The sequence below is a fragment of the Lithobates pipiens genome, unplaced genomic scaffold (genome assembly GCF_037356315.1).
Source record: "Lithobates pipiens isolate NorthernLeopardFrog02 unplaced genomic scaffold, aLitPip1_a1.2 Scaffold_19, whole genome shotgun sequence".
Lineage (NCBI taxonomy): Eukaryota > Metazoa > Chordata > Amphibia > Anura > Ranidae > Lithobates > Lithobates pipiens.
In genome coordinates, this window is record NW_027507764.1 from 340,985,908 (window position 1) to 341,002,237 (window position 16,330).

General features: G+C 43.6%; 1 protein-coding gene across 3 annotated transcripts in view; it reads right to left on the minus strand.

Annotated features, from left to right (window-relative positions):
• LOC143996840 (uncharacterized) overlaps positions 1–16,330 on the minus strand; it is a 79,811-nt gene that overhangs the window by 29,218 nt on the left and 34,263 nt on the right. For all 3 annotated transcript variants that reach the window (XM_077492124.1, XM_077492123.1, XM_077492122.1), the window contains exon 5: positions 4,837–4,970. In XM_077492124.1, coding sequence (XP_077348250.1) covers positions 4,837–4,970 — 134 coding nt within the window. The remainder of the gene's footprint in view (positions 1–4,836; positions 4,971–16,330) is intronic.

Sequence of the window (16,330 nt, forward strand, 5' to 3'; positions counted from 1 at the left end):
CAGCTACATGTCTTTGGTAAAAAAAATTCCGTTAAGTGTATAATAATTGGTTTGTGTGATCACGGACATATGTACGCAAATGATCATGTACATATGTGTGCAGGTGATCATGTACATATGTGTGCAGATAATCATTGGGACATGTGATTTTAGTGGGACATATGTGGGGGACATGTTTTTATTATTAGGGACATGTGTTTTTATTATTTGGGGACATGTATGTTTTGGGGACATGTATGTTTTGGGGACATGTGTGGGGACATTGTGTTTATACTGTGTGGTGTGTTTACTGTGTGGTGATTTGTGTGTACACTAGACTGGTGATCAGTGAGTAAAAATCTGTAAAAAACAGCTCATACTCACTGATCATCAGCCGGCTGCAGTGATCTGCTCTCCTCTCCTCAGCGATGACTTCTGTGTGAGGAGAGGAGGAGCAGATTGCCTAGCAACCGGCTGTTTGTTTACATCACATGACGGCCGTGATTGGACACGGCCGTCATGTGATCAGGAGGGCCAATCACAGAACCCTCCTGACGATCTGAGATGCGCCGTGTCCGGGTGACACGGGCGCATCGGGATCGCGCCGCTGCGCGCGCGCGATCCCGCTCCTTCTGATGGACGTTCCTGAACGTCCTATCAGGAGTAGACGGCTCCCACCCGGCCGTATATGTGCATTGGCCGGGTGGGAAGTGGTTAATAAATTATATCCCGCTCTTAGACGAGATTAGGAGAGAAATAAAAAAAAATTCATTATCCACACTTTCGTGGTTTGGTCGTATAAATGCGGTTAAAATGATGATAACTCCCAAAATCCTTTATAAATTTCAAATGCTCCCATTAAAGACTCCACAATCTTTTTTTACAATATTAAAAAGGTATCATCTCCAGATATACATGTCAGAATAAAAGACCACGTATTTAAGGTGACGTTTTGTGTCTAAATAAGAAAAAAGGCGGTCTGGCCGTCCCCGATTTAAAAAAATATTATTATGCGGTAGTAGTGTCACGTTTAGTAGAATGGACAAGAGAGAATAGTGAAAAAAGATGGAGGGTTATAGAATTTAGCATGAGTAGGACACATTTGGGTCACATAGTATGGAATCCACCACATTTTAGGGAATTAGGACCGGATACACATGAAATCACTTACATTGCATTGAACATATGAGATAGGATACATGCACAAAAATAATGGAAATATAACACCCCACTAATTTGAAGGATAATGTATTTTTTGTACCTGGGATGAGGGAGGTAGGGAGAAATTGGATAAAAAAAAAAAAAAAAAAAAAAAAAAAAAAGGGAGGTACAAGTGAAGGATATAGTAGAAAAAAGGAAAAATTTGCACTTTTCAGAACTTGTTAGGTGACACAGAATGGTGGAAACTTGATACATGGAGGTATAACCAGGTGAACAAATTTGTGGAAAAATTACCTGCCCCAATTCGTTCAGAAAAGGAATATACAGAAATTGAAAAGTTGATTGTAAAGGGAAATACCAAAAACAGTATTGCTCAAATTTATAAAGTGGTGTTGGAGGAAGAGAATGGGGAGGTCCCTCCATGTATCAAGCAATGGGAAAGGGAAATAGGCACGAGGGATATGAGTACTAGACTAAGTAATATCTGGAGAATGACACACAAAACGGCACCGGATACGAGGATGATAGAAATAAATTACAAATGCCTAGCGAGATGGTATCTTACTCTGGACAGATTGAGTCGTTATCAATTGGAAACTTCTTTCGAATGCTGGAGAGGATGTAAAATGGTAGGTACAACGTCTCATATATGGTGGGAATGCCCCACCATAAGAGACTATTGGATAAGGATTTTGACATTGATAAAAGCGATAACGGGTGAATCTATCCCTCTTGACCCATGGGTCTGTCTGTTCCACGAGACGGACAGACCGATGGGGTTATATAAGGCCTCATTGGTACCAATATTATTAAATGTAGCCAAGGGATTGATCCCAAAAAATTGGCAGAAACCAGAAAGTCCAAAGATAAGTAAGTGGATAAATGGAATAAATTATATTCAAAAAATGGAGAGGGAGCAAGATAAAGAGAGGGAGGAGGAAAGGGACAAAGAAGATAAATGGAAGGGGTGGGAGGGTTTTAAAAACTCATGGAGATATGTGTGGGAGATAACCCAAGAGACCTAGAATTAGAGCTAGAAAGAGAGCTAGAAAGAGCATATAGGGTAAGAGGAAGGATCAACTAGATGGACTAGTGGTTTAGAGGGGGCGTGCATGGAGGGGGAGGGGGGCATGGGAATAGGGGAAGGTGTCTGAAGGGACTGTTGATGCATTTGCGATGTAATTTGGGTGTATTGTATCAGACACCCTTTTGTTTTTATGAGTGTAAAATTGAAAATTTAAATAAAGAATAAAAAAAAAAAAAAATTATACTACTGAGAAGTAAAACATTAGCTATAACCTTCTAAACCAGGGGTGCCCAACCACTGACCCACAGCGCCCTCTGATGTGACCTGCCATCCTCGAGCATCAGCGTAAAGGAGTTGATGCTTCCTGTATAGCGCTGGCGCCTGTCACAAGCGTGGTGATATCAAATTTATTCCAGGAAGCATCGCCGCTGCTCTCTACTGCAGCCACATGCTTCCTCCAGTGCCACCTTCTGTCACTCTAATGTGACTATAACTACCAGCCAGCAGTATCTGCCAGCAGGACCACCAGCAGTACCGGCCCTGGAGGACTGCCAGCAGCAGCCACCAGCCATACCCACCTGGGGGACAGCAGCAGCCAGCAATACCTGCAGGAATCCTGAGGAAGAAGTGAAGATTGAGGTCAGTTGAGGTGTGGGTAAACCACCGTGCATCAGTGTGAAAGCAACCTTAGGCCCCTTCCACACCAATGGGTCCGCCTGTCTGTTTTTCAGATGGACCTAACTGGATTCCATTCACCTCTACAGAGGGGCAGATGTAAAACGGACTTGTGTCCTTTTACCTCCACCTATCTCCAATCCGATCTGCTTAAATAAACAGAAGGGTATCCATCCCCTTCTGTCTGGTAGGGGGGAGGGGGAAAAGGAGGGCCCATAGAGTAGAGCGGGCTGTGTCTGTGTCTGCTCTGCATATGCAGAGCGGACACGGACATGTCATCTGCCCACTCTCCTCATTGTGGCCCGTGACTAGTTACCAAGTTGCTAAAGTGGCCCCTCGCTCCTCAAAAGGTTGGGCACCCCTGTTCTAGAGCAAGGTATTGAATTTAAAAAAAAAAAATCACAGAAGTCTGGTAAATAATTTTCTCCAGCAGAGGTCCAAATCTCATGTTTTTGGTATTACTCAGATCCTTTCGCATTACAGCCCTCTCTCTTTGACATCAGTGTCCTTGGTTCCCAGCCCTTTACATCACAGTGTCCTTTTTACATCAGTGTCCTCAATTCCCCCTTCACTTCACAAATTCCTGCTTTACATCACTGTCCAACCTTTACATCACAATTCCCATTTACATTCCACCCTCCCCTTTACATCACAGCCCCCCTTACAATGGTGTCCTCATTTCCCCTTCACATCACAGCCTCCCCTGAATCACAGTGCCCTTCACATTATATTCCCCTCTTACACTGCAGACCCCCCTTTCAGAACACAGTACCCCCTCCTTTGCATCACAGTCCTCCCTTCACATCACACCCCCCTTCCACCTTAAATCACAGTCCTCTTCACATCATAGCCCTGCCCTCTTACATCACAGCCCCCCCATACATCACAGCTCCCTCCCCCATCACAGTATCTTTTTACATCCCATTCCTCCATCCCACTTTCCCCTTTATATCCTCAATCTCTCCCTCACATCATAGCCCTCCCAATTTGAATCACAGCCCTTCCTTCATATCCCCCCCCCCTTCCTTTAATCACAGACCCCTTCACATCACAACTATCCCTTTACATCACAGTCCACTTCACATAAAACATCCCCCCCCCCCAATTACATCACAGTCCACTTCACATAAGACATCCCCCCCAATTACTTTACAGTCCACTTTACATAACATGCACCCCACCTCCCCAATTACATCACAGTCCACTTCACATGACACATCCCCCCCCTCAATTACATTACAGTCCACTTCACATGACACGTCCCCCCCTCGATTACATTACAGTCCACTTCATATGACACGTCCCCCCCTCAATTACATCACAGTCCACTTCACATAACACGTCCCCCCAATTACATCACAGTCCCTGTTTCCATTACAGCCTTTCTTCTTCAATGTCCTACCTTCCACAGCAGGGCAGAGGGCAGGATGCACAGTAGGTCTGAATAGACAGTGGGAGCTGCCCAACCTTTCATGTTAACAAATGGGTGATTGATTGCTACGACCCCCCCTTGTCAAAAGCCACTAATCCCCAGTTTTCTTGCTTGAAATGTTGAGTAGCTCCTGCCCTCTGCCCAAACCTGTCATGCTTCTGGCCCTCTGTCTGGCTGTGAGGATGACAGCAACAGGCAGAGGGGGCACCCAGGCTGCCAAGTGGCATGGCCGTGTCCAGGTAGAATACCAAAACTATCTCATTGAGCAATAAGATTGATACATGAATGGCCAGTATTAGAGTTTACAAAAAAAGTGGTCCTTTTTTCATTATACTTGTAGTATGACTGCAGTAGTGATAACATTTAAAAACAGTCACGTAAAAGATTAGTATAGGGTAACTTACAACACGAGCTGAAAGCATCCAGTTATAATGTTGTTTAGCATGTAACAGCACTGGATAACAGTTTATTGTATACATTTTGACATATCTGCAGCATGCTGTGAATAGTAAAAAGTGTATTGTTAATTGTATAGTTATACAGCTGTGTTTACTAGTCTCACCCGTGTGAATTCTCATGTGCTGCGTCAGAGAAGCTTTCAGCCTGGTTTTATATTCACAGTGCTGGCATTCAAATGGTTTTTCTCCAGCATGCACTCCCATGTGTCGCTGCAGAGCCAATTTAGATGAACACTTCCTGCAGAGAGGAGAAAAACTTTGTCACAACTTAAACACAATAAGCTCATTTAACTGAACTAAATGAAATCATGCAGCATTGCATCATCCGAGGGTGGCAACCAATATACATGATAGAGAAGCACAGAGTGAAACAAAAAGTCATTAGAACTCAAGCTGTTATTTTCCAGTGGCCAATCCCATTCCAAACCTATTTACTATACAAGTTCATCCAGCACAAAAACTCATTAATGGGTGGCAGCACACTGAGGCTGCTTCTACATTTGTACTAAAAACCTCTACAGCTCACAATCACACCGAGAGCTGTGTTACAGGTCTGCCTCAGCCATCTTTGTTATTGGCATCAGAGATGTGGTGCATGAGTGAGTACTGCCTAAAATATGTACTCTGTAAGCCCCCTTTGACACCGGAGCGACCGGTCATGCGTTTTGACAGGTAAAATCGCATGACAAGTCGCACTCTATTGTCGGCAAAGGCACTGTTCAAATTGGTGCAACACCGACTTTGCAGGCCCGCGTCGATTTGAAAAAGTCGCTCCTGCACTACTTTTGGCGATTTCAGGTATGACATGCATAGACATCTGTGCATGAAGCTGCAGAGATGTCTTCCAAGTTGCACTGACATCCAGCTTTGAAATCGTGTGATTTCAGATGAAGCTGCATTCAATGTGAACAAGGGCTAAACCACTGTGGCACAGTGCAACATACCATAATAATAATAAAAAAAGTATTAAAATCCTATCTTTCACATTGCTACTTGCAGCCCTGGAAACCCATAAAATGCTTGGTACTTCTGGGTATGGGACACATGCCTGGCTGAATACCTCCCACAATGTAGTGCTTGATGTCTGAATATCCAGTGGCCAGGCCTGCAATGAGTGGTGGCTGTTTTTTTCTATGGGGGGGGGGGGCGCGGCAAACAATCCACCCCTGCCTGCCCCCCCATCAGGTCGCAGACGGCACAGAGGCCCCCCCAGGTCACAGGCAGCACCCCCCCAATCGGTCAGGATAGTCAGTTAGGGCCCGCACTTAGCGCATGTAGCGTGCATCTCATCTCTCCTCCTGGCGTGCAATTGGATCTCATCTCCTTTCTGAGAATCGAATGACCCGCTTCCCGATTGTCCGGGAGGAGGATCAGTGTGAGAATAGCGAATATTCATTCACTAGTCTCACACAACTAGGTGGGGTTGGAGCGCAATGCTCTGCGCCCCAAGACTATCTTTTTTTTTTAAGCCTGTTAGAGCCTCCAGCTATAATCATGTGCTTAAAATAAAAAACACCCTTATTGGAATCCATGCATTCAATGCCCTGTGTGTAGATCAGGGGCCAGGCACATAGATTGGGGGGGTGGCGTCGCCCATGAGCTCCTAATGGACAGGTCGCCACTGTCTACGATCCTACAGTGGTACAACATTGCCCATCTATCTATATTATCATGTCAACCCCTACTCCTCTGCTCCTATGTACCCTCCCCCCATCCCCCTTCCCTCTGCCCTCTAACCCTCCTATCACCCCTCCCTCCCCCTCCTCTCTCTCCCACTCCCTCTCTCTATCCCCCCCCCCCATGTCCTCTCTCCTCCCTCAACCTGGTTTTCTTCCCCTCTGTTCCCCCCCCCCCCGTCCTTTATGCCTCCCTTCCCCCCCCTCACTATTTCTATCCTCTCTCTTCTCTCCCCCCCCCCATCCTCTCTCCCTTTGCTCTCTCACCTCTCTCCCTCCCCTTTGTCATTTCTCCCCACTTCCCTCTCTATCCTCTGCCCCTCCCTCTGTCCATCCTGTCACCCCTCCCTCTTTCTCTTTCTGCCCCCTCCCTCCCTTCTCTGCCCCCCCCCCCCCCACGGTCTCTCCCCCCTCCCTATGTTCTCTCCCCCTTCTTCTGTCTTCTTTTCCCTACCCATATCCTCTACTCCTCTTCCTCTCTGTCCTCTCCCCCGGGTCATGAATTGTGTAAAGACCACACACCTCCACAACAGAAGCATGGGGTCTCAAGGGCACTATTAAAATGGAGGTCCAGAGGTGTGGCCAGGATACTTTGAGTTAGCTTTTCATTTTTTGTGAACTTACCCTTTAAACCTTCCAAACTATCTCAGGGAAAAAAAGAGGCCCTATAAAAAGGTGCTGCATTCTTCTTACCTACCTGGTGGAACATTCAGGAGACCCGAGTCCCCAAAAACTCTCTCATATACAGATCTAGACCAGCCACAGGAAGTGGTAAGGCTCCAATGGTTGTTATTGGCTTATAACTTTGATGGATGGCATCCTTTACCAATAGGGTGGAGAGGGCAGGCCAAAGCATTTTACAACAGTGGCTGGTCAAGATTTGCATAATGGAGTGCTCAAGGTTTAGGGGTTCAGAGGTATGTGACCTTAAAACCGCCAACAACAGATGGGACAGGGGAAGCTGTGGATGATGTCACCACTCCAGGCTTTACCATCCATTGTCAAGCCCTCTCTCCTCTCCCATGCAGCCACTGATGACTGACACAGGGGATCACGTGACCAGACCTAAAAGTCCACACGGTTTAGGGGGCGCGAATGAGTTGCCTTGACCCAGGTTCTGACAACCCGTGCTATGCCACTGGAGGGGAGAGCCCAGCATCGAGAAGGATGCTGCTGCCACCTTAAGCTGTCAATGTTATCTGTTTGTGCTTGGTGATCTGCTGACAAGACACACCCAGCGGAGAGTAGAGCACAGCCTGGGAAAGGGAGGGAAGGTCTGGGTGAGCTCGCTGGTGTCATACAATCCAATACCATGCTGGAATCCTTGACAACTGGCCATGGGTGGATTGCTACCAGTTCATTTTATACTGTACATTACAATGTAGTATTATATTTTTATTGCTTTAATTATTCTTCCCATTATGGGCGAGAGAGTGCCTCATGTCCAAGTTTTGCCTAAGGCCTCACAAAGCCTAGAGCTTATCACAGTAAAAGGGGGCTGAATACAAATGCACGCCACAGTTTCTAGATATTTGTAAAAAAAAAAATTAAGATCATTTATAATTGTCCTTCCACTTCACAATTATGTGCCACTTTGTGTTGCACATAAAATCCCTATAAAATACATTTACATTTTTGGTTGTAGCATGACAAAACGTGGAGAAGGGGTATTCAAGCGGTATGAATACTTTTTCAGGGCACTGTATCTTAACAGGTTCAGTTTAATTAGCAGATTTTGTCCTTCTGTTCTGTCAAATGTAACTGGTTTAATATATTTTCATTAAAATTTATAGTTCAATTTTATCTTTATTGCAATTTTCTGCTGTTAACATATTTCTGTAGGTTATGTATTTTGTCAATAACGTTTAATTGCTTTGTGATTGATCACACATTACCAAGCTCACATCAGTCCCAGGAGAGAAGCTGAGGTCTGAAGACCTTTATTTATCCATGTGCATTACCCCAGAATGCAGATACAGGTCATAAGAAACTCAAATGACAAATGTCTGATGATATAAAGTATATACAGATTTTTTTTTTTTTTTTAATGCATTACACAAAATATGTTTAACTCTGCTTTCACAGAAAAACAGTTCTTCTAGCTCGGTCCCAAAGCACAAAACAAATCCATTTCAAACTAGACAAAGCATAATTTCCAATTCTTACATCATCTTGGCTCTTTTAAGCCACTGACTATGGCTTTGTTATTGCTTCACTTCTAAACTACTCTTGAAACGCAGAGCACCCTGGGGCTTTAGTTTCCCTTGAAAGAGAAACCAATAAACCTCTGTCATTTTACAGATGTTAACCCATACTTCCTCTCTATGCCAAATGCATTAGGGAGATAATATATCACTAACTTGTGTTTAATGCTTGTTTAGTGATCGCTGTACTATGGAGTCAAATTCAATTGCACTCAGAAATATTAACTGGAATCACAAGTGGCATGACATCAGGGTTTTACCACACTGGCAAAGATCTGGTCTTCATTGTGCCCTAAGACTAAACAAAATGGAACAGCATCTCATATCAGTTGCCCCCCTCCAGCCTATCACTCTAGTTCTGCTATAGGCCAGGCTGTACTTCGCTATTAAAGTCATACTAAACACACACTGTTAATGTACATTGTCCCTTTGATTTCTGAACATGGATGTTGGCCTTATTTATTTTAAATTAACCACTTCAGCCCCGGACCAATTTTCAGCCTAAGGAACAGAGATCTTTTTACAATTTGGCACTGCACTGCTTTAACTGGTAATTGCGCGGTCATGCAATGTTGTACCCAAACGAAATTTGCATCCTTTTCTTCCCACAAATAAAGCTTTCTTTTGATGGTATTTAATTGCCTCTGCGATTTTTATTTTTTGCGATATAAATGGAAAAAGACCAAAAATTTTGAGAAAAAAATATATTTTCTACTTTTTGTTAAGAAAAATTTAATAAACTCAATTTTAGTCATACATTTAGGGCAAAATTTATTCAGACACACGTCTTTAGTAAAAAAAAAAAAAAAAAAAAAAAAAAGTCAATAAGCGTATATTTATTGGTTTGCGCAAAAGTTATAGCGTCTACAAACTAGAGTACATTTTCTGGAATTTACACAGCTTTTAATTTACGACTGCCTATCTCATTTCTTGAGGTGCTAAAATGGCAGGGCAGTACAAACCCCCCCCCCCCCCCCCCCAATGACCCCATTTTGGAAAGTAGACACCCCAAGGAAATTGCTGAGGGGCATGTTGAGCTCATTGAATATTTTTTTTGTTCCAAGTGATTGAATAATGACAAAAAAAAAAAAAGTTTACAAAAAGTTGTCACTAAATGATATATTGCTTACACATGCCATAGTTATATGTGGAATTGCACCCCAAAATATATTCTGCTGCTTCTCCTGAGTACGGGGATACCACATATGTGGGACTTTTTGGGAGTCTAGCCGCGTACGGCACCCCGAAAACCAATCACTGCCTTCAGGATTTCGAAGGGTGCAAATTTTTGATTTCACTCCTCACTACCTATCACAGTTTCGAAGGCCATAAAATGCCAAAATAGCACAAAACCCCCCCAAATGACCCCATTTTGGAAAGTAGACACCCCAAGCTATTTACTGAGAGGCATGTTGAGTCCATGGAATATTTTATATTTTTCCACAAGTTGCAGGGATATTACAATTTTTTTTATTTTTTTATTTTTTGCACAAAGTTGTCACTAAATGATATATTGCTCACACATGCTATGGGCATAAGTCAAATTACACCCTAAAATAAATTCTGCTGCTTCTCCCGAGTACGGGGATACCACATGTGGGGGACTTTTTGGGAGCCTAGCCACGTACGGGACCCCGAAAACCAAGCACTGCCTTCCGGATTTAAATATAAAACGCTACCAACAAAAAACTGTTAGCGATCGCAGGGATCAGGCCTGACTCTGCCAACGCTGCAGTTATGTGTTTAGTGTTTTGTAAGTGACAGCGATCGATCGATACTGCACTTGGGTGGGCTGGGCGGAGGGGCAAAACGCAGGTGCTAGCAGGTATCTGGGCTGATCCCGCTAACAATGCGTTTTTTTTGGAACCCTAAACTGCTGGGGACGCTAGTATAGATCTGATCAGATTCTATACCACTACGGGAGGTTTATGCTTTGCACGTGGGTGTTAGCGGTACTGGCACTAACATAGCGCTGCCTGGGGCGACGCAGACCCTGACCATAAAACCTAATTGATATCACCCGCCGGGTGATCAGGGGGTTAAACCTTTATTGGGTAATAAATGGTGGGTGCCCTGATGCTATAAAAAGCAAACTAACCAGAGTCACCCGTAACTTATACGGTGATCACTGGTGAAAGGGTTAACTAGGGGCAATCAGGGGGTTCAAATTTTTATTAGGTAGTATATGGGGGTCCCTGGCGCTATATAAAAACCTGACGGGGAACCTAAATAACTAACTGGCTAATCAGCGTCACCAGTGACACTTATACTGTGATCGCTGGTGAAAGGGTTAACTAGGGGCAATCAGGGGGTTAAAACCATTATTGGGTAGTATATCGGGTTACCTAGCTCTATAAAAACCTGGCGGTGAACCTAAAAAAATAACTAGCTACCTAGCGACACTAATGCAGCGATCAGAAAAATGGCCGCTTAGTGACACTGGCAAAAGGGGGTGAAAGGGTTAACTAGGGGCAATCAGGGGGTTAAAACCATTATTGGGTAGTATATCGGGGTACCTAGCGCTATAAAAACCTGGCGGTGAACCTAAAAAAAAAATAACTAGCTACCTAGCGACACTAGTGACACTAATGCAGCGATCAGAAAAATGATCGCTTAGTGACACTGGCAAAAGGGGGTGAAAGGGTTAACTAGGGGCAATCAGGGGGTAAACCTTTATTGGGCGGTGGTAGGGGGCTACCCTGGACCTAACACTAACTGCCCTGACAGTTTTTACTTTTACAACTGACACTGAATGCAGTCATCAGTAAATAAATGATCACTGCAATCAGTGACACTGTGACTGGGGGGGGGGGGCGGGGGGGCTTGTGTGCCTGTGTGTGCCTACATGTCAGTGTAGTGTTGGTGCACACTTACTGTGTCCTCCCCTCGTAGTCCAGTCAATAAGACCGCCCCGAGGAGAATGACATCACTTCCTCCCTGCCTGTGTTTACTATACACAGTGGGAGGAAGCTTCTCATTCGCCAGGAGCGATCGAGAGGGGATGGCCAGAAACCAACGGCCATCCCCTCATCTCGGATCGCTCCTGAAGCGAAAACAGACCGCCGCATCCAGCAGGAGGGGGTCCGATCGGACCCCCCACATGCTGGAAGGCAAGCACGTACATGTACGTGCTTGTGCCTGTACGTGCCATTGTGATAACATACATTGGCATGCAGCGGTCCTTAAGACCCCATTCACACCTGAGCGTTTTGTAGCCCTACGCCTGAAGCTACAAAACGCTGGAGGGGAAAAAATACATTATTCTCAATGGAGATGGTTCACATCTCCACTCCAAGTCGCCTGAAGCCCTACGCCTGAAGCTCAAACAAGTTCCGAATCGGGCTGATTTGGGCGTTTTCATTCCCATAGAAACTAATGGAAACGCTCGATTCGAGCGTTTAGCGCGACAACGAGCGTTTAGCGCGACAACGAGCGTTTCTATGGGCGTTTTGACGCTGTATCTGCAATGCTTAACATTGGTGACCTTTTGCCTGCACAAATTCGCGACAAAACGCGGCAAAAAACGGCGCGAATCGCGGTAAAAAACGCCGCAATCGCGGTAAAAAACGCTGCAAATCGCGGTAAAAAACGCCGCAAAAAACGCTTGAAAAAGCTACGCTCAGGTGTGAATGCAGCCTTAGTGGTTAAAAAAAATCCTTTGTGATATACAGTACAGCTGTCACATGACCCAGCTATTTCCCAGCCTGTCTGCAGGAAGACATAAGCAGGAGGAGCTCCTAGTCCTCTACTGCTGTTCACATGTTCAAAATAAAAAAAAATAGCATTTGAAATTCAGAGTAAAAAATAGATAAATGTCAATAAACTGTATTAAACTGGCAAACAAATTATAGATTTGAAATCAAATCTATTATTTTTTTTTGGCAATAACATGGTGTCAGTGGATTTCTGCCAGTCACAGGCTGTGTCACGCCCCTCCAGCCTGTGTCTGCAAATAAGAGGGAGGTGAAGCCACAATTAATCTACATGTAGTACCCTGCCCATGTTGTGTTTAGCTGGTTAATTTAGAAAGCACTACACAATGCTTTCTAAATTAAAATTCAATTCAAGACCCACCAGAGAAATACTTTTGAATCAAATAAAAAAAAAAAAAAAAAAAAAATCGATACATCTCCTGATGATAGAGGAAACGCTGAACATGCTCAGTTTGGTGTGTATTTTTTTTTTATCTTGGGAGGGTGCATGTAATCAGAACAGGGCCAATCCGCACTGTCCAGCCAGAGGGTCAGGGGAGAATGAAATTCCTCCTACAAGGTTTACTAGGAACTGATACAAGTCACAAAACTGCTATATACTGCTAACGAGAAAAGGTGTTTAGTCATTTATATTTACTAAAATAATTGCATTTCCATGTTCTGTGTACTGTGGGAGACCAGATATAATGAATGCAGGTTCTGAGTTTAGTAATACTTTAAGACCCCTTTCACACGGAGGCAGTTTTCAGGTGTTTTAGTGTCAGAAATAGTGCCTGAAAAACGACATGCAACAAGTGCTTTCATACCCTGGCAGTGCGCTTGCGGGACATTAGAAAAAGTCCTGCAAGCAGCATCTTTGGGATGGTTTGGGAGTGAAAACACCCCTGCCCATTGTAATGAATGGGCAGCATTTCCAAAGCGCCTAAAAATCGCTTCGGAAGTGCCACAACACGGAAGTTTTTAAACTCATTCTTGTGGTTAAATGCTTACACGGCAGTAAAATGCCGATATAACGAGCCGCGCTTTAGCGCAAACGCACGGGCGGCCCCAGTGTGAAGGGTCTTAGCGACAGCATATAAATGTTTACAATTGGATGACATGGAAATCTGGTGTCAAGCATTGAAGAGCTTCTGGAAACATGCTTCAAATTCCTCAGAAGCGATGGGGTTTACTTTTTACTCAAAACGCATGACAGATGTCTGCACATTCAGCAAGTAAATAGGCAGAATATAATTACATCTGCCTTCATTTAGAGAAAAAAAAAAAACCCCTCACAAAATGTCAACAGAATAGCTACATTCACAATTTAATGGCTCATTATCAGTGAGGCTCACAGCTTCATGGTGAAATGCCAAGGTTTTGTTTAATATAGTGTTACATTTCAAGAAAGATGATGAGAAAATATTAAATGAAACCCATACATCCATAAAAACTAAAGCATACAATACAGTGAAATAAATAAAAACATGTGACCAAAACAACTAAATAACAGAGCAAAAAACAGACATGGATTGCCATGGTTGCTTTGTGTACCAGTTCCTCTTTCAGATACATTGTGTATTCTTTGACTAATACATGGTTGTGTGAAGTTTAGAGACGCAATATGAGAATCCTCTCAGTACTTCCCCCAGCTGGCACCTTCCTTTCTAATACAGCTTAGCTGTACTCGTGGCTACACAAGAGGGATGGCAGGAGAAGGAGCCAAATATGATCTCATTAGGGGTGGCCAACCATATAATCTGACTCAGTGCATGATAGCAATTTTCTCAGACAGGAATTAAAGCTGCAGCCTAATTGACTAACAAAAGGGGTGTGTTATTTTACTTTTTCTACAACTATATTTTAATAAAAAATGAAATAATGCCAGCACTGAATAAAATGTAAGGTGTGCATACACTATCCAGTTTGGTTGTAAACAACCGATATATGAATAACAAATACTCATCCTGATCAACCTAAAGGGAGAGGGAGAAGCATCACAAGCGACCAATCAGTTGTGTTGTAGTGCTCACGTGCAAACAGTGAATCAGTGATTTTCTTTTAAAAAGTGGTTGTAAACCTCAGACATGCAATATGAACAAAGCATATCCCTCGATAGCAAGCTTTCTCAATCTTTTAACCCTAGAACAGTGGTCATCAACCCTGTCCTCAGGGCCCATCAACAGGCCGAGTTTTATGTATTACCTTGGAGAGATGCAGACTAGAATACTGCAATCACTGAGCAGCAAATTATATCACATGTGATGGATTTCAGTTATCTTGCAAACCTGTCCTGTTAATGGGCCCTGAGGACAGGGTTGATGACCACTGCCCTAGAAAAACCACAAAAATAAATTTGGAGATCTCGAGGAACCCTTACTAAAACCAATTTATCAGGAGTCAAAAGGAACAATGCCCCTATACTGGTGGTCAATAGGAAGAATGGCCCCCTTAAAGTGGTGCTCAGAATGCCAACCTTAGGCTGCATTCATACCTGAGCATTTTCAGCTGGTAAAAAGACAGAAAAAATGCCCCTGTTCACATCTGAGCATTTTGTAGCCTGAAGCAAAATGCCTGAAGCTCAAAGAAGTACACAAGCTTATTTTTGGGCAGATTACAAGCATTTGTCTGCTTTTTACATTGGTGACCTTTTGACCTCTGCAAAATTGCGGTAAAAATTGCGGCAACAGCACGCACTTTTCTGCCTGAAAACAAAATGCTAAGGTGTGAACGCAGCCTAAAAGGCAGCTAAAAAGGTAGATATTTGGTGCCATGCTGCTGAACCTTGAACTCTGTAGGCACCAACAAAAAGGTGGCTCATCAGCCACAGCTCAAGGAACCCCTTGCAACCTCTGGAGGAACCCTGGTGGAGAATGGCTGCTCTCAGTTAGGAGTACTTTCTGTGTAATTTCTGTCTGCTGCTTTATTCTGTCTGACAAGTTTTTCTAACACCAAGAGAAAAATGGAAAAATTGACAGACTCAGCTCTGTTCCTGTATGCCCTGTGGAAGAGGGCGGCAGTGTGTAACTTCAGCTCCCAGCCCCCTTTTTTTCTGACAGCTCAGACAAGCTTTGTAAATTCTGCACTTTGAACGGATGTAGAGAAGAGAAGACTGCAGATAAACAGGTACAACATATATAGGAGGATTTGTTTAATCTGAGGCCAGTCACGTCACTGGGTATATGTAAAGGTTTACAACCAATTTAACTGTACATCACAAGATATAGGGTTATGAGTCATTAGTATTGTCTAGGATCGAATGCAAGCTTTGGCTAATCAACTCCTACTGTGAAAATATTCTAATTGAAAGAAACCAGTGCTGTATAATAATTAGGGCTGCAACTAACAATTATTTTCATAATCGATTAGTTGGCCAATTATTGCTTTGATTAATAACCTTAAAAGAAAATGTGGTGTAAAATTTTAGTTAAAATAAAAATAAAAAAATGAAAAATAAAAATGTATTCTTAAATATCTCTATACAGTGGTAAATATAAATAACCAACGATATGGTTAGGGAGAAAAATATCTAATCCACTCTGAGAATAACAGACAGAAGAGATATACTGTATATACTATTAGAGGAGGGATATACTGTATATACTATTAAAGGGTGAATCTGGTAAATATCATCAGACGACTCAGATTTTTTTTTTTTTTTTTTTTTTTATTTAAAAAAACAAAGTGTAATGTCTTTCTTCAAAAAGCCTCAGCAAAAAGCATACACCAAAAACAACCCACCGTGGCCCAGAAACAGGGAAGAGGACTAGGGGAACCCCAACACCCAGAGCCCCCCCTGGAGGACCCCCAGCCAGGTACGTGCACCACACCCCCATGTGCCCAGTCACACAGCGGGCCATAGCATGGGACAGGGGGGAGGGGGGAAGGGACAGGGAGAGACCCCCTAGTCGACCTCCCAGGGAATGTCCAGCTGCTCCATCCTGCCGAGACAGGTGGAACTATACTTACCCCTCCTGTAGGGGCTGCCGGATGCATTACGGACAGACCTATCACCCGAGCAGTACG